Source organism: Rosa rugosa, chromosome 5, assembly GCF_958449725.1.
Source record: "Rosa rugosa chromosome 5, drRosRugo1.1, whole genome shotgun sequence".
NCBI classification, from domain to species: domain Eukaryota; kingdom Viridiplantae; phylum Streptophyta; class Magnoliopsida; order Rosales; family Rosaceae; genus Rosa; species Rosa rugosa.
In genome coordinates this window covers 49,436,802-49,461,071 of record NC_084824.1, presented here as the reverse complement: position 1 = coordinate 49,461,071, position 24,270 = coordinate 49,436,802, and the positions used below count along the sequence as shown (strand labels likewise).

Genomic DNA, 24,270 nt, shown 5'->3' with positions numbered 1-24,270 from the left:
GCTTTAATCCTCTGTTAGAAACAAATTTAAAACTTGTAACTGCTCACTGCCTTTCCTGTTTTTTGTTTTAGGGTCCCTGAGTTATGGCAGCAAGTGAGTAAATCTTTCTTAATTTCTTCTCACTCCTTTCTAGAAGTCAGAATACTAATGATGACTTGGAGAAAATCTAGGATAGTATCTATTTTTGCTTAGACAATGTTCATGGACTGGACTTTTAGGAGGCCAAAATGGAAGGGATATGGTCTTGGTATGGAGGTAAATGCAGTTAATTACCTACCCCCACAGTTAAATTCCAAGCTATAAAACAATGTCACTTTTAGATTTAGCACATCAAGAGTGTAGTAAAAAAATCCCAACAAGACCGCCAAGCAGAGCCGCGTGATGCCCGAGAAGGGACATTGCTCTTGTATAAATCAAGTTCCACACGCCTGTTTAAATTTTTTCATCGTAATGTCAAAATCTCAACCGTTTATTTTTCAAATCATTCTAGAAAGATTGTTTATGCAAATAGATCATTTATATATATCTACCATATCAACGTTTTGGTAAAAGTTAATATTTTAACAATCCCTCACTATATTTGAAACAATTTTTTTGAGTAGACCACCTCGCATGCATCATACTTATCTTCCTCTTCACAACTTGATATAATTTTGAAGAGTGTATGGTAGTTCAATGACAAAAACAGAATAACCCATTAAGAAACCTCAGACTGGTTTATAAAAATTTTCACACTTAGATTTTTATGGCAAATTCCTAGCTGGGGCAAATTTGGTTTGTGAATTAGGCCAACTAGATGTCACAATTTCAGTTTGGTCACCAGCTTAGTAGCAATGGAGTTATGTACAACGTTAAGGGCACGTACGATATTTTATGTGTCTTGCAATTAAGTCATTAGGTGATGCCAAAGTCTTGATCCATAAGACACGTTTACTTGCCCAATAAGAAGGTCAGATCTCAACAATTAAAGAAGTTTAATGAATGAAAATGAAGTGCAATAGTGACATTCTACTTTCCATATATAGATTTTTACTACAAGATACGGTTGATAGTTCCCTGGGATCTTCGTATTTATCGACGTATCTACAGGTGAAGTCTATCACCGTAGCATTAGAAATTTGGTTCAATCTTCCAACTTTTTCTTCCCCTGAAGGAAAAAAAATTAACTGTAAGATGCTCGATCAAATGTCTAACAGAAGAAGATGAAGTTGGAAACGTTCCGTGCTTGCTTGATCAAATTGTTTGAAGATTCTAGAGAAAACAAAGTTACTCTGACATTTTCAATGGGTATATTTCCAAGAAAAATTTGAAGTACACAAATTTTGTTACTGTTGCCGTCTGTTTCGAGCCATGAAGTCATGGAATCAGACAAATATTGACTCGTGATGGACGGCAAAAAGGTCTTTTTCTTTGATTCTTATTCTTCTTCTTCTTCCACTGAGGTTGAGATCTGAGAGGGCGTGGATAGAAATTGTGAAATTGTCCTTGTCAAAAGTGACACGACCAACTTCTCTTCTATGTGGAAAATGACCATTTGCTTTTCTACACAATTACAAACTTGACTTTCAAGGCAACACTTGGATTAAGATTAAGATTGGCTCATAATCTTTCATGCCTATATCTGATGGTTGAAAGTGATTATGAAGTTCTAGTTAACATGATCAAGCAGGGTGTGAATGATTTACATTATTCTAAAACTCTTATTGATTGCTGCAAATTTTTGATTAGACAGTTTCCTCACTGTGAAGTTAGCCACATTTATCGTGAGATTAATCAGGTTGCTGATGTGCTTTCTAAATCTGGAGTGAATGTTGAGATTGGAGTGCATGTTATGGAGCAACCTCCTCCACAAGTTACTTCCTTCTTGTTGGATGACTTGTGTGAATATCCTACATATAGGACAGTAGTTCCTAGAGTGTATTTTTTTCTCTTCTTTGTTGCTGGGCCGTTTGGTCTCCATTTATTAAAAAAAAAATAAAAAATAAAAAATAAGAGTGACATAAAAATTTCGACTTTGTAGTTCTACCATTTGGTTCTCATTATCCTACAAAGCACATGGCATGTCCCCAGGAACAAGAGATCGACGTCCATTGAGATTCAAATCGAAAGATAATTACTTGTAAAATACGAGAGTTTCACAGTGACAAATTAGAACTGGAAAAAGGAAAAAACAAAAGAAGAAGAAAAAAAAAATGCCTGAATGGCATCTAAACAAGGTTTCAATGAGGTTGCTCTCTTGACAAAGGTATCACTTGCATTTTGGCCTATACAGAAGTATAGCTACTGTAATGGCCTATGCAGGTTAATCTTCACCCACCCAATGATCGGAGGATGCCAAATAACCTCAATCACTCTAGGGGCTCTCCGCAACCGACGCTTGCACCTCATGGAGAAATTTTTGGCTCGCCATAGCTTGAGTAAAGCTAATTTCTGGACTTGTGGGGTGGCAGCAATTCTGAACCAGCAAAGCCACTACTCCCTTCACCATACAGCTTATTGTGACATTTTTTTACTGTCTTGTAACCTGCATATCATGTCCCATGCCAACATGAGTTGACAAAATCAGTGAATTTATTCGCAGCCCCTGCGGAAGCATCAGTCTACCTAATGTATACATATTCACAAGTCACAACAAATTAAAAGCTTATTTACTCAATTACTCTTGATTATTGGTAACACTCATAATTAGTGTCCTCTATATCTTTCATTATACTCGAGTTCCTAAATGTTCTTGAAGAAGTGTTTGGACTTTGGAGTATTACATACTCTATCTAGTATCAAAGAGAAACTATATCTATCTGTTTCATTATAATATTGGTCACATTTGCCTACAAAACATCAACTTCTACATATAAAAAGTGAAAAATCTAAGACAAATGAAAGTTGCAGGATTGCAGCAGAAACATGTAACTAAGATTATGAATAAATATATTTTGACGTATCATTTTAACCTCCTCTCCTTTCGAAACATCACAGACTGAAACTAATGGACGGACTGACAGTGCTCGATTCAGGTGGCACATTTAAGTCAGTGATACACTCTTCCCTGAAACTATTTGTTTCTTGATTGTAAAAGACAACAATTCGAGCATAGTTACTTGCATTATGAGTCTATAGAAAGAGATTATAGGCAAAAGGTTTCAATCCCCTTGTTCTCTTGATAAGTCGTCACTTGCATTATAGTTACAATGATGGCTAATTAAAAAAGCTAGAGCTTTTTCGCTAATTAAAAAAGCTAGAGCTTTTTCAGTCTTTAATTAGTAACAGAAGGAAGCACAACTTATACAGCAACCAGTAATTGAAGAATCTTTGAATCATCGAAAGGAACCTGTGTCAAAACATTAAATTGTTGACACTCTGGGAACCCCCATAGCTATGAAGAATCTTGGAATCATCAGCTGGGATATGGCTGCCCACTGCCTGAGTTATGTCTTATGGACTTGTGACAATTCAGGAACCAGCTACCACAACCACTACTTCAAGTCTGATGAGAGAGTATACCAAAATTCAAACTTTCTGTAGCATGCATGTATATGAGAGCAGATTAGCATAAGGTTGTATACTTGGAACAAGTGACTTCTAGTACCTCCAATTGCAAACTCCTAAAGCTACGGTAGACCAACATCATAGGTAGAAAAGCTAGTTATTGCAGATACCGGAAGGATCTGCATTCTTCATTATCCAAGGGTGTTCCATGATCTTCTGAAGAGAAAGCCTCTTAGAGGAGTCCTTCACCAGAAGCTGCAAACAATTCAACTTGTGTAAGTAAGGTAACCAATACTGATACCAACCACTGAAGTTCTGCATACCCACCAATAATTACGAACATTATCGCTGAAAGACTTACCTGGCTAATGAGATGTTTAGCTTCTGCAGAAACTTGAGGGCTAGAAGGAAAGCTCAGGTCAATGTTCGTAATCCTGTATTCAAACGCAGTCATTATCCACTTATGGTTAAGATCATGTCATGGAACCACTCTAACCGAAGCATACAAACATTCATTCCATACCTTTTGAAAGTATCTCTTTGACTTTCAGCCTCAAATGGAGGAGTGCCATAAAGAAACTCATAGCAGAGAATTCCCAAAGTCCAGTTATCCACTGCATAATCATGAGCTCTGTTCTCCACCATCTCTGGTGCTAAATAATCTAACGTTCCACACATTGTTCGTCTCTTGCTGCTTGACTGTACAGACCATCCAAAGTCTGCAATTTTCAGTCGACCCTAGAAAAATATTTTTGCAAACGATTAATTGGAACACAATTCTATGGAAACTTCGTTCAGTGACAATGCATAAGTGCAGGCATAGAAACCAAGCATAAACGGCAGGCACAAAAAACCAATATCTGATGAATATGTCTCTATTCTCAATCTTGCTAAAAACAAAATCACATAGCATTGTTGTAATAGCAGTGCAATTAGTGTCTAGGCAGCCACAATTTTATCAAACTATTTCTTGAATACAAAAAAAATTACCAAGGACTAGGATGACAAAAAACCAATATGCTTATATATAGTAAACAACCACTTTCCTACAAACTTGCATGAAGAAACTTCATCCCTATAAAGCTAATTCTAAAATCAAAATGTTTAGCTACCTTTTCTTGTCTATTCTAGCGCAATGTCTATAGAGTTGATGAACTGAGCAAAATAAAAATAATGCCATTGCTTTTGTTTTTGGTAATTCAAATATAGAATATAATATACAGAGAAAAGAGAAGGGCTCAAAACGAGAGAGAGAACAAGACAACCACTTGGCAAAGCAGCAAGAAAGCACCATACAAAAGAAACATAAAGGCACACAGGCCTTGCTCAATCTCAGACAAAAAAAAAAAAAACAGAAGCAACAAAACAAGCCTTTTCAATAAGAAGTCTCCATTCAAACACAACATCAGCATTAAATGAGTGTGTTCTTACTATCTTCTTAAGATTACCATGTATATAAATTACTTGACTGGTGACCATTTCAGCCCCAAATTTGATACTTCCCTTCTGTTCTTAACTTCCAAGCTCTAACACGAACCAAAACAAATATCAGAAATGGTGACGGTAGAGCACATACCTCATGATCAAGCAACAAATTTTCCGGCTTGATATCCCTATGAATCACATGCTTCTCGTGACAATAAGCCAAAGCCTGCGCCAGGCTCAGTATATACTAAATAATCACAAAAAATTCAGATCAATTTCTCGATTCCGACTCAAATCACACACAAAGAAGCAGAGACAATATTACCGTGGCGGTCTGTTTCTCAGAGAGATGAGTATTCTCCCTGAGCAGCCCATAGAGCTCGCCGCCGTGGGCGTACTCGAGGATCAAGACGATGCGTTCGTCGTCGTGGAACCAACCGTAGAGGCGAAGAATGTTGGGGTGTCTGAGACTGGTCTGGATCTCCATCTCTCTCTTCAGCTGGTGGTGAATCTTGTACTTCTTTATCTGCTTCTTGAACAACACCTTCAACGCCACCACGTACTTGCTCTGCATCAAAAAAAAAAAAAAAAAAAAAAAAATTTCCCCCAAATTTTTTCAAAACCCTAAGTCATGATTCGATTTTGGAAGAGTATCCGAATTGGAGGTACCTTGACTTCTCGGGCCACGTAGACCCGCCCGAACTTGCCTTTGCCGAGAGGCTTTCCGATCTCGAAGTCGTTCAGGGACCACTCCCTCTTTGGGGAATCGGATTTCGTCGCCATGAGATGGATTTGGAAAAACCAGAGAAACTGAGAGAAAGGAAAGATTGGATTTTGAAAAATCTGAGAAGCCACAACGGTGTGTGTTTTTTATCTGGAGAAATTTGAATTTTCATGAGCGCCCTACTGAAACGCACCGTATTGACGTGTTTGCACATTGGCAACTATGTAGGCTTTTTACGAAAACTGGCAACTATGTAGGCCAAATTACTGAATTAGGTTGCACATTCAATAAGAGCCTCAAGAAAATCTCCACGAGGATCAACAGACCAATTAACATAATAACTAGATAAAAGGGTTACGCAGCTAGACAATGAGCAATCCTATTAGAGCATGACAACAACCTGCATGGTGAGAAGTAGCTAAATTAACAAGTTCTCATATCAAGATGCAACAAAACGTACATCTCGAATATCCTTCTGCATACATCTAAACACGTACGAACATATGTTAAATATGTCAAGGAGAGACCTTGATTGAGTATTAGGGAATCAGATAAAACCAGACTGAAACCAAAACCACATATGTGAAAGCGATTTTCAAAACCCATATCACCTTCTTATTACTTTCTTATGAACATTATCTCCTGGTCTTTAACGAATCTTCCTTTGAGAATTGTTGTTGCCCCGGCCAGCAGAAATGGTACACCTAAGTACATCTTTTTCATTCTGTTTTGCATGATGCTAATGTTTTTTTTTTTTTTTTTGAAGTTAACATAGTTTTTACTAACATTTGTCGCAGACATGACTTTTATAGATATATGATAATTAGTATCATACAAGAGGTTTGGCCACCAGCATTCAATTGGCTGAGCTACGGATGTGAATACACAGCTAAGAGGGTGGGGATCTACTCCTCCTCCCTTCCGGTTGGCTCGAGGTGAACAGAGGTGGAGGACTTCCTCAACGTGTTTCCCTGATTCAAGGCTTCTACCTAATCCTAGCCATCAGGGTGAGGAGTGTTGTTTCCAGTGCCGACTTGGTGCATTCTCCTCTTAGTACGAGTTAAAGTGAGAGGATCGCGGCCACTGGGGGGGGGAGAATAGTATGACCCTGAGTAGTCTATGCTAACCAAATACCTCACCTCATAGGCAATCTATTTACCTGATTCCGTCCGCCAAACACATCATTGTGGTCCGATGAAACAAGTTCTTATACAAAGGCTCCTAGAGAAGATTATACTAGCATATATAGACTCAAGACAAACCGATCGACCTGATCGTGCTTGTCGTCTAACTAAACTAAGACACTAAATTAGGACAAAATCCACCGAAAACATAATGGCAATTTATTAGAAATACAAAAAGTAATATTGACATAAAAGAAACAGCCCAACATAGCCCGAAGATGATTATCAACCCAAGGCCAGGCCCAAAAAGGTTGACCCGGCCCAACCCATCCCACCAATAGCAACACGATCTCTACACCGGCCACGACCACTGTCGCCACCATTCCAGAGTCGCCAGCTTGCTTCCGCCGACGCCACCACCCGAGCCAATGCACTTGTGTACCCTTCCAACCCAGTCCCAACAAGAAATGAACCGCACAGTGCACCAAGCCGCTTTGCAGAATGCCGCTATCACCTCGAGAACCAGCATCTCTCCAAGAACTCGTGCCTTCATCGCCCATGTCGTCAGTGATAACGAATTGCACCGACCAACCGCTGCCAAACCCCCTCCCCTACCAGCAATCCCATCGAACCACAAACAGGGCTTGGAAACACCACTACCCGTCTGGCAACCGCAACTCAATCAGCCTAACCAGTGGCCGACGTTGATGCAGGCTGCTGCCAGGCTACTTCGGAAAGTTGCTAGACTTTGACTTCGAGCCGCTAGGGTTTCTCTCTCTTGAGCTGATCCAAACTTGAAAAGTGGCTTGATTGTCTTTGAGTTTTGATATGTATAAAAAGCATTATAAAATTCTCAACAATATAACATTTAATGAAATCCTTAAAAGTCCGTATACTTTTGAATACCACCAGATTTGTATGGATAACTTTTAATCATAATTGAATACAACAAGATTTAAATGGACTCTTTAAAATCTCAATCAAGTGCCCACAGACTTTTAATTGAATACACCCAAAATGTAAAACTCAGGGATGTAAATAAAATTTAAATTAAGAAACATTGACGAATATTGTTTTAAATTTGTGGTTTTGCTTACAAGTTTCCAAGTCGAGTTTTTCTTTTCGACTGGAGCACAAGGAGGGGTAAAATTTTATTAATAGACAATAAATAAAATTACCTATTGAGAAATTGAAAGTATCCGCAAAAGTAGGTTCAACGCCCTTGGAAAATCTCCGGACATTTTCAGGTTGCTCCAGTTGACTACTTTTGGGTTATAATATCCGTTTTTGGCCCACAATAATGCTGTTAAGGATAGCCAACCTACTCGGATTGAAAAAAAATAAAATTAGGAAAGTATTCTGATTTTTTTCTTCATAATTTTATAATTTTGGCATTAGCTTTTGATTTATTTCCTTGAGGTTAATTAGGTTGCTTGTTTTAGCTTTATTAGGATTGGATTTACTTTCCTCTTTGTTCTTTTTCTAGTCTTATAAGATACATGTATTCTGAGTGCTAGCTCTATAAAACACTAGCTCGAGATTGTATTATGCAATTCATTCAATCAAGTTCAACTAATCAATCAAAAAGTAAGAGAATTTTCAATGGATTTACCACCTTTCACCTTGGCTGGGCAGATCTTCGACTCATCGTACGAGGACTTGACGTGGTCAAACCATCAAGTTGGTGATGATTTACCCCCCATAACCATGGCTGGGCAGATCTTGGGCTCATCGTACGAGGATGTGATGTGGTCAAACCAAAAGGTCGGTGATAAGGGAGGATTGGATGGTGAAAACTCATGTCCCATATGTGGTCGTGCAGTCTTTGGGGGCATTAATGCTCTCTATATTCATTACTCAGACTCACACTGCTTACAAGACGAGGTCATGACTTGTCAAATGCCTGAAGTAAATCCTCTACCTCAAAATCCAACTCCCATTCTTCCTCTTCCAAATCCCTCCTCGCATATACTCGATCAAGATAACCAAGCACCTCAGTTTCTTCAAGTCGAGGATCAATGTTTGACTACTGATTATGCAGCATGCAGCTACGATATCATGGTCTCAGGTGAAAATGAAAAGAGGTTTCGAAAGAAAGAAAACTCGATCGACGACTATAAAGACGATCAAGGGACGCACTCGACGAGTGATGACTCTAAATGATGTGATTGTACAACGGTGTATTTCTTATCGTTTTTTTTTTTTTTTAGTTTTTTTTTTATTAAATTCAAATGTTATTCTTATTGTTATAGATTGTTATAAACTTATAATGAGATGGGGTAGGTTGCCTTAGTGGGGTGGACCATTCGCTTTCAGGCTTGAGGGTAGACTTGTTCCTTACATTGTTCGCCTCCAAGAAACTAATATTGCTTAATCATTTATTTGTTTTGAGGAAAAAAAAAAAACTTGTTAGTTTTGTTTGTATATTTTTGTTGTTTAAGATTAAGAATTCAGCATTTTGAACGTTTCATTTAAGCCACACTGCTCCAACGGTTCTTTACAGTGTACAAAATAAATGTAGATTTGGTCCGCTATGAAAGGTTTCCATATGTACTTGATTACTAGAATATATGCCTAAGGGGGATCATAATGTATGAAAATTGTTTACGCAAACATTCTTCGTACTATCCGCCCCCCCAAAACCCACCAAAAAAGAGGAAAAAAGAAAAAGAAAAAAGTCAAGGCTGTTCAAGTATATCGAGAATATAAGCCTGGTCCAAACTCTAGGTTACTTGTGCAAGTTGTAATAGGGTTAATCTTAGAGATATTCTCAGATATATCTTCTTAGATATCGATTCATTGTACGATTATGCTTCCATGTACAACTCTGATTCTATGCTTGTAATCCTCTATATAAAGAGGCCCTTATTATTAATGAAAGACACAACAATTTCTCTCCCAATATCGTTTTCCTTAAATACGTTATCAGCACGAAGCCCTAACCCTGAAACAAACAGCCAAACCCTTATTCAAGAAGCTAAAACCCTAAATCCGAATACAAAACCTTGAAACCCTTTCTACCTCCGCCACACAACTTAAAGCCCTCGACCCCAGTAATCCAAAACCGGTAGCAGAACCACCAGAACGGGCTGAAAACCTACCGAATCGGCCACCGGAAGCTCCAAACCGCCCCCAGCAAAACCTCCGTCGGTTCACTGCCTTCTGGACCTTCGATTGCCACAAAATTTTGTCAGCAGCAGCGCCTCGATCTCACGATTCTAGAACCGGTCAGATCATTCCAAGAACCGGTCTAAAACCTGCCGAATTGGCCGCTTGACTGACTGGACCGCAGGCAGAAAAATAGGACAGGAAAGTTTTTAGGGTAATTCCAGCCACTACTGACTAGTTCTGGCCACCACTGGCCAGAAGCACCTTTTTCCGGCCAAATTTCGGCCAAAAAGCTCTGGCGACCCCCCATTTGTCTATTTCAAGGTAACTTTTCATTAAAGTTCCCACTTTGAAGTACTTTCAATTTCTTTTCTTTTTTCTCGGGGACTTGCAACCTCCCTTCTTCTACTCCCCTTTCTTCTTCATAAAGGAGACCATAAGCCGAACTGTGGGGTTCATGCTCACTTCAAGCTTGGAGCTTGTAGAGTCCTCCAAACTTAGAGTTTGTTGAGAAGTTATGATCGACCACAAACGCATCATTGTTTCGATCTAATCCAATACCTCTTGGAATCAAATTTCTTGGGAGCGATTACGCTCATAAATTCCTAATTTCTTGGGAGCGATTACGCTCAGAAATTTCTTTTGTTTTAATGGTAGCTTTTTCCGTTTTGAAATTAACTAACCATTTTTCTTTTTCTCTTTCAGGATGAGTAACCTGAATAAACTGGACTTCGCTCCATTGGGAACAACTGGCTCTGGATATCACAAGTGGGTTCATGATGTCCACCAGCATCTCAAGGCCGATGGAATCCTGGATATGATTCTTGAGCCTAGCCAGGATGTGCTAACTGTTGAGCAAGCTCAAGCTTTGGAAGCAAATAGAGCAGCCTTGGAGGCAAGTAAGGCGAAAGCCATCATCCTAATGACTCGTCATATGGATGATTCGCTCCAGTACAAGTATATAAATGAAGAAGACCCCGGAAAGCTGTGGGTCTCACTCGAAGAAAGATTTGGCAACGTCCGTGGCTCCCTGCTTCCATACCTAGAAGTGAGATGGCATAGCCTCCGCTTCTGTGATTTCAAGTCAGTTCTTGACTACAACTCGGAAGCACTTCGCATTAAATCCTTGATGTAATTCTGTGGAAAAGATATCACATATGCGATGTTGATTGAGAAGACTCTCTCTACCTTCCCCGTCTCTGCTTTGATAGTTGCTAAGAACTATCTAATCGATGTTACTGCAGGACAGATCACAAGGTTTCATGAGCACATTGGAGCTATGAATGTTGCTGAAAAGCATGACAACATCCTTGTGAAGAACTATAATTCGAGGCCTGTGGGAATAGAGCATATTCTGGAGTCCAATTATAACCGCGCCCTTAAGGGAGGGCGCCAAGAGTGAAACCCTAAATCTAGGGACATTTCTGGGCGTTTTGGTCCATATTCTCTCTCTAATGAAGAAGGCAAGTGCCAAAATAGGTGAACACGGAACCAAAGAGGTCAACGTGGAAAGAGACAGGGAGGCAACGCCTCTGGCCATATTGGTGGCGCCACCAACATTAAGAGCCATCCAAATGACACTTTCAAAGCACACATTTGTAGAGCTCGTGAAGATATTGTCACCGACTACAAAGTATATTGTGAAGCAAGAGAGGCTCACTATGTTGAACAAGAAGATCAAGAAAGTGATCTAGAGTGAAGGGTTGAAGACTTCAAATCTGGCTGGGATCAATGGATCGCTAATTTTGTTTAAGTCTTCATTTTTCCAAGAGATGTAATAGGCAATTACCATATATGTTGTAGTAAATGCCATTGATTTAGTTTTTCTTCCACTAGGCTCATCCAAAGTGAGTATGATGTCTAGGAAGGTTTTGGGATAAATGATACTTAAGCGAGCTTTGCTCCACCAACATCTCTCTACTCACCTGGTCATATTTATTTTAGAGTTACCGAAAGAAGTCAAACAACTACCATTTTTTTGAATTAGCTAGAATTTGGATTAGATTCTCTTAATGGTTAAGAAACAATGATGTACTCCGTTGACTTATGAATAAAATTTTGAGTTCTTTTCATTATGACTCCATTTGAGATTCTAAGCATATTCCTCTGTGACTACGATGGTTGGGCCATCATGATTAGTTCAAGGCCATGGAATAGCCCAAATTCCTCTTGCCAAATGGCACCTTGATTATTGTCACAGAAACTCTCTACACTTCGAACCGTAGTGAGCCATTCGAGCCAACGGATTTCATGCGGAAATGCATGTAGAGAACGAAAATGAGTTCCTTTGCAATACCTCTAATGGTAGCGAATAAAGGCGCATCTTAGAGAAACTTATGTGTCTCTCTAGTAGACTCTATGTCACCACTATTCGAGCTATTAAATCCAGTTAAGTTATGAGAGAAGATCTCTATGATTTAGACACATAGTGACTTTGTAATGATAGGATAGGTCATCCTAGTCCTGGCATGACGATCCATCTACTAAAGACTTCACATGGACATCCATTCTTTCAAGCGAAATGAAGCACGAATCAAAGGTTGATTCCTGGACTAAGTATGACCGCCACTGCTGCCTATGGCGCAGCCACCGTCTACCACCAGCCTAGGGCTGGTGCAGTCCATATCCATGACTCCATGGATCGTGTCCATCATGGTGATGGTGCCCCAGATGATGCTACAATCACCAAACTTTGCTTCTAATAGCGTTAAGGACGCTCATGCCCAACCAAAATCCTTATTGGTTGCTTCTAAGACCTCTCGCTCATTCTACAAAGCCTATTCCTTATGAAAATTAGGACCGAGACCGTCCTATGCAAAGGATATGAAAATACTCATTATGTTCTTACATAGAATCCGAGGGAATTTTGTGGACTAATTCAACCAACTTGTGGACGTTTAAATATTCCATGATGTTGGTCGCCACGCAAACAAGCTGGTCATGTGTTGTGCCATTGTCCACTTGTCATGCTGCTTATACTACACTACTAGCACATATTATATGATGACGGACTCACTCCCCGGATCATCCTATTCAATCAATTTGACTTAATAATGCTAGAGAGTTTACATCGAAGACTTTTGATGATTATTGCATATCACTGGGACTGATGTTGGACATTATATTCCCATGTACACACCCAAATGGTCTTGCAGAAATGACTATGATGGTAACCCGAATATTGATAATGCGCACCAATCTCCCTATATCCGCTTGGGGTGATGCAATATCGCATGCAGCTATGTTAATTCGTCTACGACCCACCGCCATTGAATCTGTCTCTGCGTTATAGCTAGTGACTGGATACAAGTATCTCGTACTTATGCACATTTAAGTGAGTCATTTATGTGCCTATTGCGCCGCCACAGCGCACTAAGGTTGGTCCTCATTGACGAATGGGCAAATATATTGGATTTGAGACTCCAACAATCGTCCGCCACTTAATATCTTTGCTAGGCGATCTCTTTACTACATATCTTGCGGATTGTCACTTTGATGAGACAGTCTTCCCATTGTTAAGGGGAGATAAGAACATAGATGTTCAGCAGAAATGACAGGAATTGTCGTGGTCTGTCCCCAATATGTCTCATCTCAATCCTTGTTAATTAAAGTGACAAGATCACACATATCTGCTACAAAAGTGCCTGCAAGGATGGACGTTCTTACGAGAGGACGTAACGCCACCCTACACGGAGGTAGGCATGACACCAACGCCATAGAGAGTGGCGCTTTGGCGTTACAGGTCATGTCCCCAGCTAGGATGCATGGGAGGCCCGTGGGTTCGAAGGATACTTTGGCACAACTCAATCCTTTAATCATCGACATGAGAATGTTCCAGATTATGGTTATCGTTGGGGGACGCCTCAACGTCAGAACCTATTCATGAGAATATAAAGTGCTAAATTACACTAGTGTATATAAGACGTGGGATAAAAACTCCATCATGATTGCTGATGTATTTGCGCATTTCATAGTGCATGAGTTTGTTGAGTCCGATGATATCGAACCATGCTCCGTTTATGAATGAATGCCAACGTAGAGAGATTTGGCCTAAATGGAAAGATGCGATTAGGTTAAGTTGGATTCTCTAACGAAGATGAAGGTTTATAGAGCTGGTGATGCAAACATCTCATAACATAAAACCTGTTGGGTCTTCATTAGAAAGCATGATGAGAAAAAGATATAGTAATCTCGCCTTATGGCCCAAGGCTTCTCACAAAACGCCCTGGAATCGACTACGAGGAGACATATTCTCTCGTAATGGATGTCATTGCACTCCACTATTTTGTCAGTTTAGTAGTTTCTGAATAACTGAACATGTAGCTTACGAATGTGGTCACTACGTATCTCTATGGGGATCTAGACACAGAATATACATGAAGGTTCATGGTGAACTTCATTTACCCAAGTCAAGTGGCTCTAGACCATGGAGCGCGTTTGCAATGAGGTTGAAACACTCACTAAAACGACTAGTTGATTGGGAAGGGATATGTAAATTCCCGCGCGTTTCCATAACAGGTTCCCGATTCTATCGCGGTTCATGTTGGTAACATGATCTTCATTGGAAGCCCTTAAAGTGTTAAGGGAAACTGCTGAACACTTGAAATCCGAGTTTGAGATGAAGGATATTGGAAGAACACGATTATGTCTCGGTTTGGAACTTGAGGATCGTATTGATAAATGCTTAGGCATTTTGACATGGTCAAGCGTTCAAGCACCCCCATGATCGTCTGTAATCTTGATCCTGAAAAGGATCCTCTTCGTCTAAAGGATGATGATGAAGACGTGCTAGAGGCAAAATTGCCCTACTTAAGTACAATAGGCGCATTGTTGTACTTAGCTCAATGCACAAGACCAGACATCTCATTTGTAGTGAACTTGTTAGCTAAGTATAGCTCTGCGCCAACGTGACGCCATTAGACTGGTGATATGGGCTTGTTCTATCCCTGTAGAGAGACGATGGATTTGGACCCATCATACATCAGGAACGCCGCCAACACTAACCTGCGTCTTTTATCCCCATCCCAAAACAACATTGGTGTTTTGGAAGGTTTTGCTGATGGTGGGTACCTCTCTGACCCACACAAAGGTCATCCCCAAACTGGTTAAGTGTTTACCATGGGCAAGAGCGCGATATCTTGGAGGTCTACAGAACGAACTCTAGTCGCTATATCTTCTAACCATGCAGAGATTATTGCTCTTCACGAAGCGGTTAGTGAATGTATATGGATTGGATCCATAATTACGCATGTTCAAAGCAATTATAGTCTGAAGTCTACCACAGATGTGCCTACCAGCATTTATGAGGATAATGCTGCTTGCATTGAACAAATGAAGTAAAGCTACATCAAAAGCGACAACACCAAGCATCATCAACAACAACAAACTCTCCTCAAGATCAAAGTGAACAAGGTTTGATCTGAGGACAGTGTGGTAGACTTGTTACTAAGTCATTGCCCACTTTCGAGAAACATGTTGGTAGCATCGTTTATGGAAGTTATCCGAACTTGCATGACCATAGTCATCAGGGGGAGATGTCTATATGTATGGTCTTGAAACGTGAAGGGTGTATTGTATTCTTTTTCTTCTTCGACCGAAGTTATTTTTGTCCCACTGGATTTTCGTTACTCGGTAAGATTTTTGACTAGGCAACAAGAGAAACACCACGTTTGAGCGACACAAGGGGGAGTGTTGAAGTATATCCAGAATATGTGTCTGACTCAAACTCTAGGTTACTTGTGCATGTTGTAATATGATTAATATTAGAGATATTCTCGGAGATATCTTCGTAGATATCTATTCATTGTACGATTATGTTTCCAATGTACAACTCTGATTCTATGCTTGTAATCATCTATATAAAGAGGCTCCTATTATCAATGAAAGACACAACAATTTCTCTCCCAATATCGTTTTCCTTAAACAGAGGCAAATTAAGAATTTTCACTAAATTTTAAACAGAGGCAAATTAAGAATTTTCACTAAATTGAATAGAAAGGATAAATTTTTCCTCACTCCATCTATCTTATGATACCAGTGAGATTTACATCACAGTATCGGTTATTTCAAATAACTAAACAAGCTACAATTTAGTGATGTTTTTTACCGTATCACTATTTACTTTGCAGTTCATGAATTAAAGTGAGATTATACAAGTCAAAAACCCAAAAAAAAAAAAAAAATTGAGTAAAGAAAGAAACCAAAATAGAAATGGGTCTCACTCCCAAAAACCTCTACAAAACCCTCTCTCAATGGGTCTTGCTGACTTAGCTTTATGGCTTCGCTCTCTCTCAGCTAGGGTTCACTCAGTTTTCATTTGTTCAAGTTCTCATTGTTATGTAATTCAGTTGTTATGTGATCAAAAGAAAAAAAGAAAAGAAATAATAGAATGTGTTTGTTAATTAACAAAAATTTAAAGTAAATTATTTATTTTAATATCAGTCGTTGAATTCAAATATTTTGGACTGCCACATTCAAAAATACTTGTTTAACTGTTAGTTTTAAATGAATTATTATTTTTTATATCATATCCCTATTTGGGATTTTACAAGTCAAAAACCCAAAAAGCAAAAAAGAACAACCCAAAAAAATAAAAAAAGTAAAAAAGAAACCAAAATAGAAAATGGGTCTCACTCCCAAAAACCTCTGCAAAACCCTCTCTCGTTTTGTTCCACATTAGCAAACAGTGAGAAAAGATTGGCGAAATGACCCTCAATCGTCTCCTTCTTCTTCCAAAGCCGCCGCCCATTCATTTCCACAAACTTGGTAACACACCCACTTCTCCTTCTTCTACAACGCATTCGTGTATTAGAAAAATGAAAAAGCTTTATTGATTTTGCTTCTGAATAATTTTCAGGGCTTCCCAAATCAACAAGATGGTGTTCGTCTTCACCAAGCAGTGGTGCCCAGAAACCACCCAACTTGGAGGAGCAAAGAGCTGTAGCCACAGTGGAGGTGTCGGATAACAAGTGAGGTCTTTTGCTATTTTCTCTTTATATATCAATTGTTACTGTTAAAGCTAAGTGACCCACAATGCAAATTTTGAGTATGAACCTTAAAAATCATAAAAGACTGTTTCTTTGTTTCTTGTTTGTAGAGATTTTGTTCAGTTTTACAAGGTTAATGGAAAAAACAGCAACAACATTGATATAACAGCACAAGTGTTAATGATATGTTTTCGATATAACATTGGGAATTTTGAAAAGAAAGAGGGATTGTAAAGGCTAGTCAGAAGTAGCAGTAGTGAGTTTGGAAGGAAAGATAGAGAAAACTAGGATTTGAGTTGCATCATGTTCGAAGCTTTTCATAGTTTATGTTTTGTTTTGTGTAATCGTTCTGTTTCTTTCGGGGGAGGATTACGGTGTTTCTATCATTATATAATGTGGTACATTTTCTTCCGTCGTGTATTATGATAGCAAGTAGGTTATGGACAATCATTGTTTCTACCTGCTAAAGCCTAAAGCCTTCCTATATGCAATGTTTTATAGATATGTGGAGAGGCATTCAGGGTCCTTTCTAAATCCAACCAACTTTGAAAACGAAGTGGGGGAATCGTGGCTTACTCTGAGAGGCATTTTTACTAATCTAAAAGCAAAGATGATTGGAACTCCCCAATCTCAGAAGGAAAACACTGTCGAGATAGTTGATTCTACTGCTGATAAGACAGTTTCTGAGGTTATTAAGACAGAGGATAGTCCACAAGACTCTGAAATTGGCCAGCCCAATCATAGTATGCTAATGCCAAAAGTCATAAGAGACTCTCAGAGTTGCAAGCAGAATATTTCAACAGGTTTAAGATCTGCTATAGTCGGGGAGAACTCTTCATCTGATGTGCTTGATGCTACAGCCTCTAACGAAGTCAAGGTGCCTAAATCTTTAGATAGCACTGGACCTGGTGAGGCTAAAAATACAATTCACTCCTCAGCAGATTTAGTTTTTTCTCCACAGAATAAGGTCGCAGTGACTGTTTCTGAAGTTAGGACAGAGAGTGTTAGGGAAAATGAATTAACAAGTGATCTGTTGCAAATAATGCGGAGAAGTTCTTTGGGGAATTCAGCTGGTCAGGTTGCATCTAATGGTAAAAGGCTGCATGGTGGTCATAAAGATGTTGAGAAAAGGGTTACAGAAACTGCAGCTTCCAATGTAATATGGAAAAGATCTTCCAAGGATATTGGTCAATCAGGAGTCAAGACTGAGTCACATAGGCAACTTGAGGTGGGCGTGTTTGGATCTGATTTCGATTGTCTGTCTTCCTTAACACATAAGTTACCAGGTGAACCTTCTAGGATACTGCAAAAGGATATTGGAAATGCATCTACTGTAGTTGGAAATGCAAACCCTCAACCTGGCAAAAGAACGATATTTGATCAACCACCTACTGCAGGTTCTGACGTGGGTAAAATGCCTTCATCGTCTAGTGGCCCCCAGCAAGTGAGGGGGTTAGCAAAGATGTTTATGAAGACAATGAATGGTAAAAAAGCTGATGTAATTACCAGTAAGAAGAGTGATACTTTGGCTTCGAATGTAGTTTTGGAACTTTTAAATGAAACAAATGATAAAACAGGTAAAGAAGATACAGGAAATAGATTTGACATCAATGGGTTGATTGGGTGCATCAAAGAGCTGCCAAGAGAATCATCAACCATTACATCTCAGAATTGTAGCACTCCCAACAATACTGGTCTCCTCATAAAAAAGGTAGGGTCAGTTAAAAAGGTTCGAAGCCACGCAAATGTGCAACAGAGTGATGCAAAAAGAAAAGAGAGTTCGCTGAGAGTTCATGCCATGGGAAAGGAAACTAGTAAGGAAGACTTAAATAAGATCCCAGGTACTTCCTGCCAAAAAGAAGAATCTACAGAAAGCAAGGTGTTGGTTAGATTTTTGCACAAACGTGTAGAGGAAAGTGCTATATCTAAAGCCTTTGACGATTGTGGGTCTATCATGAAGATACAACTACTTCCCTTAATTGAAGGAAGCAATTTTAGAGATGGTTACGTGCATTTTAAGGTAATGTAAACATCCTTATGTAAAGGCTCAAGCGCCTTTTTTATTTTATACTTTTTCCAGTTATGGCTCTTCCTTTCATAAGTTCATGAGTTTCCCTTTCTAGCTGAAATGAAAACTTATTAATACTCTGGCTGTCAAGAGCACAGGCCATATATTTGTGCAATTGCATAATTTCACATAAAAGGGATTTTAAGCCACTTAAGAAGCGTCTTCTTAAATTATGGCATTTTAAGCCATAATTTGGTTTTCGTTCCAGACTTCACCAATCTTTTTAATTACCGTTGCTTTAAATTTATTGCAGACTAGGGAAGGATCGCATAAAGCTCTCAGGAAAAGCGAGTTGGTTATAGAGGGTGCTCATGTTGTTGTGGATGCGACTTCTTTAGAAGATGTGCCTAATAAAATTTCCATTCCCAACCTGATTGGTGATCCTGAAGTTCCTCTCATGTTAGTAAATAATCCGACACGAACAGTTATGATCAAACAGTTGACCCATGATATAAGCTCACATCAGCTAAAAGAAGCTCTTGCTTTCTGCGGAAGTGGCATATCCAGCGTTTTCTTGGGTTCATCAAGCTCTGTTGCTTATGTGGAATTTGAGGTGAAGAAATTTTTCCTTGGCTCCAGGTTGACTGAATCATTAGGCATCATTTATTCAAACAAATAAATAAATAAATAAATAAGCTTTTTCTGGGTTGTTCACGTGAAGTCTATTAATGTTATGTGCATCTGTGTATCTTGTCTACGAGTGTTAACATCTTTAACCATAATTTCTGAAATATGGTCTAACTACCTATTACAGACAGAAGATGCCAAAGAGAGAGCAATTGCAGCATATTCCATAAATGTTCAAGAAAAACAGCTATTGATCTTCAGAATTGATGTGCCAAGAACAACAGTGATAAGGATAACCAATATTGATGATACAGCATTTTCTAGAAAACTGGTGCCCGGAAAAATCACATCAATTTGTAGTTCTTATGGGGAGCTGTACAAACAAAAGCTGAGAGGCAAGGCCATTTTGGATGTGTATTTCAAGCTTGCTGAATGGCCAAATATTTTGAGTATTCTCAACAGGTAATAACCTACATAGATTATTATTATTTTTTTTCCAATTTTATCGGATGTCCCCGAAGGGACAATAACCTACATAGTTTAAAGAAGTTTATGTGCACCATCTGGACAATGACTACTTATGCTGTATGTCTAGGTTAAATGGAATGGAAGTAGATGGCGGCCGATTGATTGCTCAACCTGCTCCTATTTTTCCTCCGCCGATCCTTCAAGTTCTTTGGAGTAAGCCAGATGAAAGAATTCATGTCAAATCTGTTTTGCAAAGATTGTTGCAGACCAGTGAACTACCTGTTGAACTCAGTAATATTGCTACAAAATACCACGGTGATAAATGTTTTGAATGAGTTTCCATTTTTTTTTCTTCCAATTAAGGTATATTTAAATACTTGAAGAAAAACTCATCTTTCACCCTTTATAGTCCCTCAGCCTTGGTTGATATTTTGATTCATTAGAGTAGCTAACTTTCAAATTCAAGCCATAGATTATAGTGCGAATTGCATCCGGAACTGTAAGCATTTGAGAACGAATAACAGTGCCTTCGATGCAGTCCCACTGGTCCCAGATTAGGCCATAGTAGTGGGCGCGGGTCGGGTCGGACCGGTTTTGGGCCAAAACCGCATCCGACCCATATTCTTCGGTGGGCTAAATATGAAGACCGGAAACTGAATGTTAATGGAGTGGGCCGAAAAATTCGGGTAACCCGAACTTTCAAGTCGGCCCGATTTGGTTTCGGGCCGTCAGCATCGTCGCTCATCGTTGTTGGAGAGTTGGGATCGTCGTTGCAGATCGAAGGTTGAAGAGTCGGGCTTGGCATTGTGCAGATCGAAGGCATCGGCAGGCTGAGGATCGAGCTCGGCGTTGGTCGGCGGCGCGGCGTGGTGGTTGTTGGTCGGTGGCTGTGAGAGACAGAGAGAGTGTTGGTCGAGAGAGATGGCTGATGAGAGGCCGAGAGAGATGAGAGAGAGAGAGAGAGATGAGAGGCCGAGAGAGAGAATGGGAATAAGTTAGGGTTTTCTTTATGATCAGGTAAGGTCGAGTTCACATGAAACCCAATCAGAAGTTGACACGTATTAAAAATAATAAAAATTAATATTTTATATAAATTCGGCCGGTTCGGTTTATTCCGGTAGGTTCAGAGTAAGAACCCGGTTCAGGCCTGGTTCTATCCGGTTCGGTCCGGTTTGATGCTTTTTCCTTAACTGTTTCTTCCGGTTCGATAACCGAAACCCATTTTCCGGGCCGGTTCGGCCGGTTTTCTACTCCCGGTTCGGTTTCTGCCCACCCCTAGGCCATACAGTTATCGTTTTTTAGCAAAGACGAGGCCAGAGAGTTTGGGCCTTTGGGGGAAGAAGCAAGTCCACCCGTTGGGCAAAGACGAGGTCAAGAAAAATATTTGTGTGTTATTTGTATTATTATTTTTCAAATATTTTTTTAGAGAAGCGAAATAAGGGTTAACTCTTTGCCCTTATTTGAAATTTTATTAACATAGACAAAAAATACAAGAGAAAAAGGGGATTAGGCCAAAACCACTTTCAGATGACACAAATCAATAGAGAAAGTATAGGACTATCAAAATTGCTACTAAAAGGAGCAAATACAAAAAAGAAAGAAATGCAAAGGCAATAACTAATCACAAACTGTAAAACCCGTCCTTGTTTAAGGAAAATTGAAATTGGGAGAGAATTGAGTCGTACTTTCATTGATAATAGGGGCCTCTTTATATAGAGAATTACAAGTCATAGAATCAGAGTTGTTGTACAAGGAAACGTAATATTACATTGATTGGATATCTCCAAGATTCTCCAATATTATCTCTAATTCTAACCCTATTACCACTAGGTCAAGTAACCTAGAGTTTGGGTCAGACACATATTCTGAATTTACTTGAACACTCCCCCTTGTGTCGCCCAAACGTGGTGCTCCTCTCGTTGCCTCATTAAAAACCTTGCTGAGTAGCAAAAACCTTGTGGGACAAAAATAACCTCGGTCAAAGGGGAAAAAGAGCACAACACACCCTTCACGTTTCGAGACCATACATGTAGACATCTCCCCATGATGACAACGGTCATGGGAGTTCGGATAACTTCCGCAAACGATGCTACCAACATGTTTCTCGAAAGTGGAATTTATGCAATGACTTAGTGAGCAAGTCTGCCACACTGTCCTCAGATCGAACCTAGTTCACTTTAATCTTGAGGAGAGTCTGTTGTTGCTGATTATGCTTGGTGTTGTCACTTTTGATGTAGCCTTGCTTCATTTGATCAAAACAAGCAGCATTATCCTAAATGATCGTAGGCTAATCTGTGGTAGACTTCAAACCACAATTGTTCGAACATGCGTAATTATGGATCCAATACATTCACGAACCACTTCGTTAAGAGCAATAATCTCTGCATTGTTCGAAGATATAGCGATTAGGGTCTGTTCTGTAGACCTCCAAGATATCGCAGTCTTACCCATGGTGAACACTTAACCAGTTTGGGAATGACCTTTGTGTGGGTCAAAGAGATACCCAACATCAGCAAAACCTTCCAAAACACATGTCGTTTTGAGATGGGGATAGAGGATGCAGATCAGTGTTGGCGGCGTACCTGATGTGTGATGGGTCCGAATCCATCGTCTCCCTGTAGGGATAGAACAAGCCCATATCAATCGTACATCTCAAGTACCGAAAAATATGTTTTACACCAATCCAATGCCGTCGCGTTGGCGCAAAGCTATATCTAGCTAACAAGTTCACTGCAAATGAGATGTCTGGTCTTGCGCATTGAGTTAAGTACAATAATGCGCCTATTGTACTTAAGCATGACACTTTTTCCTTTAGCACGTCTTCGTCATCATCCTTTGGACGAAGAGGATCCTTTTCAGGATCAAGACTACCGACGATTATGGGGGTGCTTGAAAGCTTGACCTTGTCAAAATGCCTAAGCATCTATCAACATGATGCTCAAGTTCCAAATTGAGACATAATCTTATTCTCCCAAAATTCTTCATCTCAAACTCGGATTTCAAGCGTTCAGCGGTTTCCCTTAACTCTTTAAGGGCTTCCAATGAAGATCATGTCCAATATGAACCGTGATAGAATCCGAAACTTGTTATGTAAACGCGCGGGCATATCCCATCCCACTCAAGTAGTCACTTTAGTGAGCGTTTCAACCTTATTGTAAACGCGCTCTGTGGTCTAGAGCCACTTGACTTGGGTAAATGAAGTTCACCATGAACCTTCATGTATATTCCGTATCTAGATCTCCATAGAGATACGTAGTGACCACATTTGTAAGCTGCATGTTTAGTTATTCAAAAACTACCAGACTGACTGGGTAGTGGAGTGCAATGACATTCATTACGAGAGAATATGTCTCATCGTAGTTAATCCAGGGCGATTTGTGAGAAGCCTTGCGCCATAAGACGAGATTACAATATCTTTTTCTAATCATGCTTTCTAACGAAGACCCATTAGTCAATAGGTTTTATGTTAGGAGGTGTTGGCATCATTGGCTCGAAAACCTTCCTCTTCGTTCGAGAATCCAACTTAACCTGGATCGCATCTTTCCATGTAGGCCAAATTTCTCTACGTTGGCATTCATTCATCAATGGAGCGTGGTTCGATATCATCAGACTCAATAAACTCATGCGCAACGAAATGCGCGACTACATCATCAATTATGATGAAGTTTCTATCCCACGTTTCATGTACACTAGTGTAATTTTCATAAAGCTCTATATTCTCAGGAATAGGTTCTGACGGTGAGGCGTCCCCCAACGATAACTATAATTCGGAAGATTCTCATGAGACGGATTTTGAGTGTCGATGATCCAATGATTGGTTTGTGCCAAAGTATCCTTTAAACCCATGGGCCTCCCGCGCATCCTAGCTGGGGCCATGGCCTACAACGCCAGAGTGCCATTCTCTTTGGCATTGACACCATGCCTACCTCCGTGTAGGGTGACGCTACATCCTCTCGTAGGGACATCCTTCCTTGCAGGCATGTTTGCAGCAGATATGTGTGATCTCTTTACTTTAGTGAGGACCAAGATGAGACATAGTGGGGACAGAACACGACAAATCCTGTCGTTCATGCTGAACATTCGTGTTCTTATCTCCCCCTAACGACTGGAAGATTGTCTCATCAAAGTGACTATCCGCAAGACATGCGGTAAAGAGATCGCCTAGCAAGGGCATTAAGCGGCGGACGATTGCTGGAATCTCAAATCTAACGTAGTGGCCCATTCGTCTGTAAGGACCCATCATAGTGCGCTATGGCGGCGCAATTGGCTCATAAATAGCACACTCAAATTTGCGTAAGTACGAGATGGTACCCA

At 39.8% G+C, this 24,270-nt stretch overlaps 2 protein-coding genes across 3 annotated transcripts; one reads left to right on the top strand and one right to left on the bottom strand.

Annotated features, from left to right (window-relative positions):
• Positions 1 to 3,101: 3,101 nt before the first annotated feature.
• Positions 3,102 to 5,831, bottom strand: LOC133712071 (serine/threonine-protein kinase Aurora-3-like). 2 transcript variants are annotated; one of them, XR_009847139.1, is made up of 7 exons: positions 5,581 to 5,831; positions 5,237 to 5,479; positions 5,063 to 5,158; positions 4,010 to 4,224; positions 3,848 to 3,920; positions 3,587 to 3,741; positions 3,102 to 3,484 (listed from the first exon to the last, which is right to left on the bottom strand). XR_009847139.1 is itself a non-coding variant. In XM_062138148.1 (6 exons), exons 1-6 carry the CDS (start codon positions 5,692 to 5,694, stop codon positions 3,640 to 3,642), a joined length of 843 nt encoding a protein of 280 aa, XP_061994132.1. In that variant the 5' UTR covers positions 5,695 to 5,831; the 3' UTR covers positions 3,102 to 3,639. The 2 variants fall into 2 exon arrangements, 1 of the variants encoding a protein (XP_061994132.1); XM_062138148.1 differs by having other exon boundaries at positions 3,102 to 3,741.
• A 10,653-nt stretch (positions 5,832 to 16,484) lies between these two features.
• On the top strand, positions 16,485 to 20,368 carry LOC133709936 (uncharacterized). The gene is made up of 6 exons (XM_062135896.1): positions 16,485 to 16,632; positions 16,724 to 16,835; positions 17,355 to 18,873; positions 19,175 to 19,474; positions 19,676 to 19,950; positions 20,084 to 20,368. The coding sequence occupies exons 1-6, from the start codon at positions 16,572 to 16,574 to the stop codon at positions 20,289 to 20,291; spliced, it is 2,475 nt and encodes an 824-aa protein (XP_061991880.1). The 5' UTR covers positions 16,485 to 16,571; the 3' UTR covers positions 20,292 to 20,368.
• Positions 20,369 to 24,270: the final 3,902 nt, after the last annotated feature.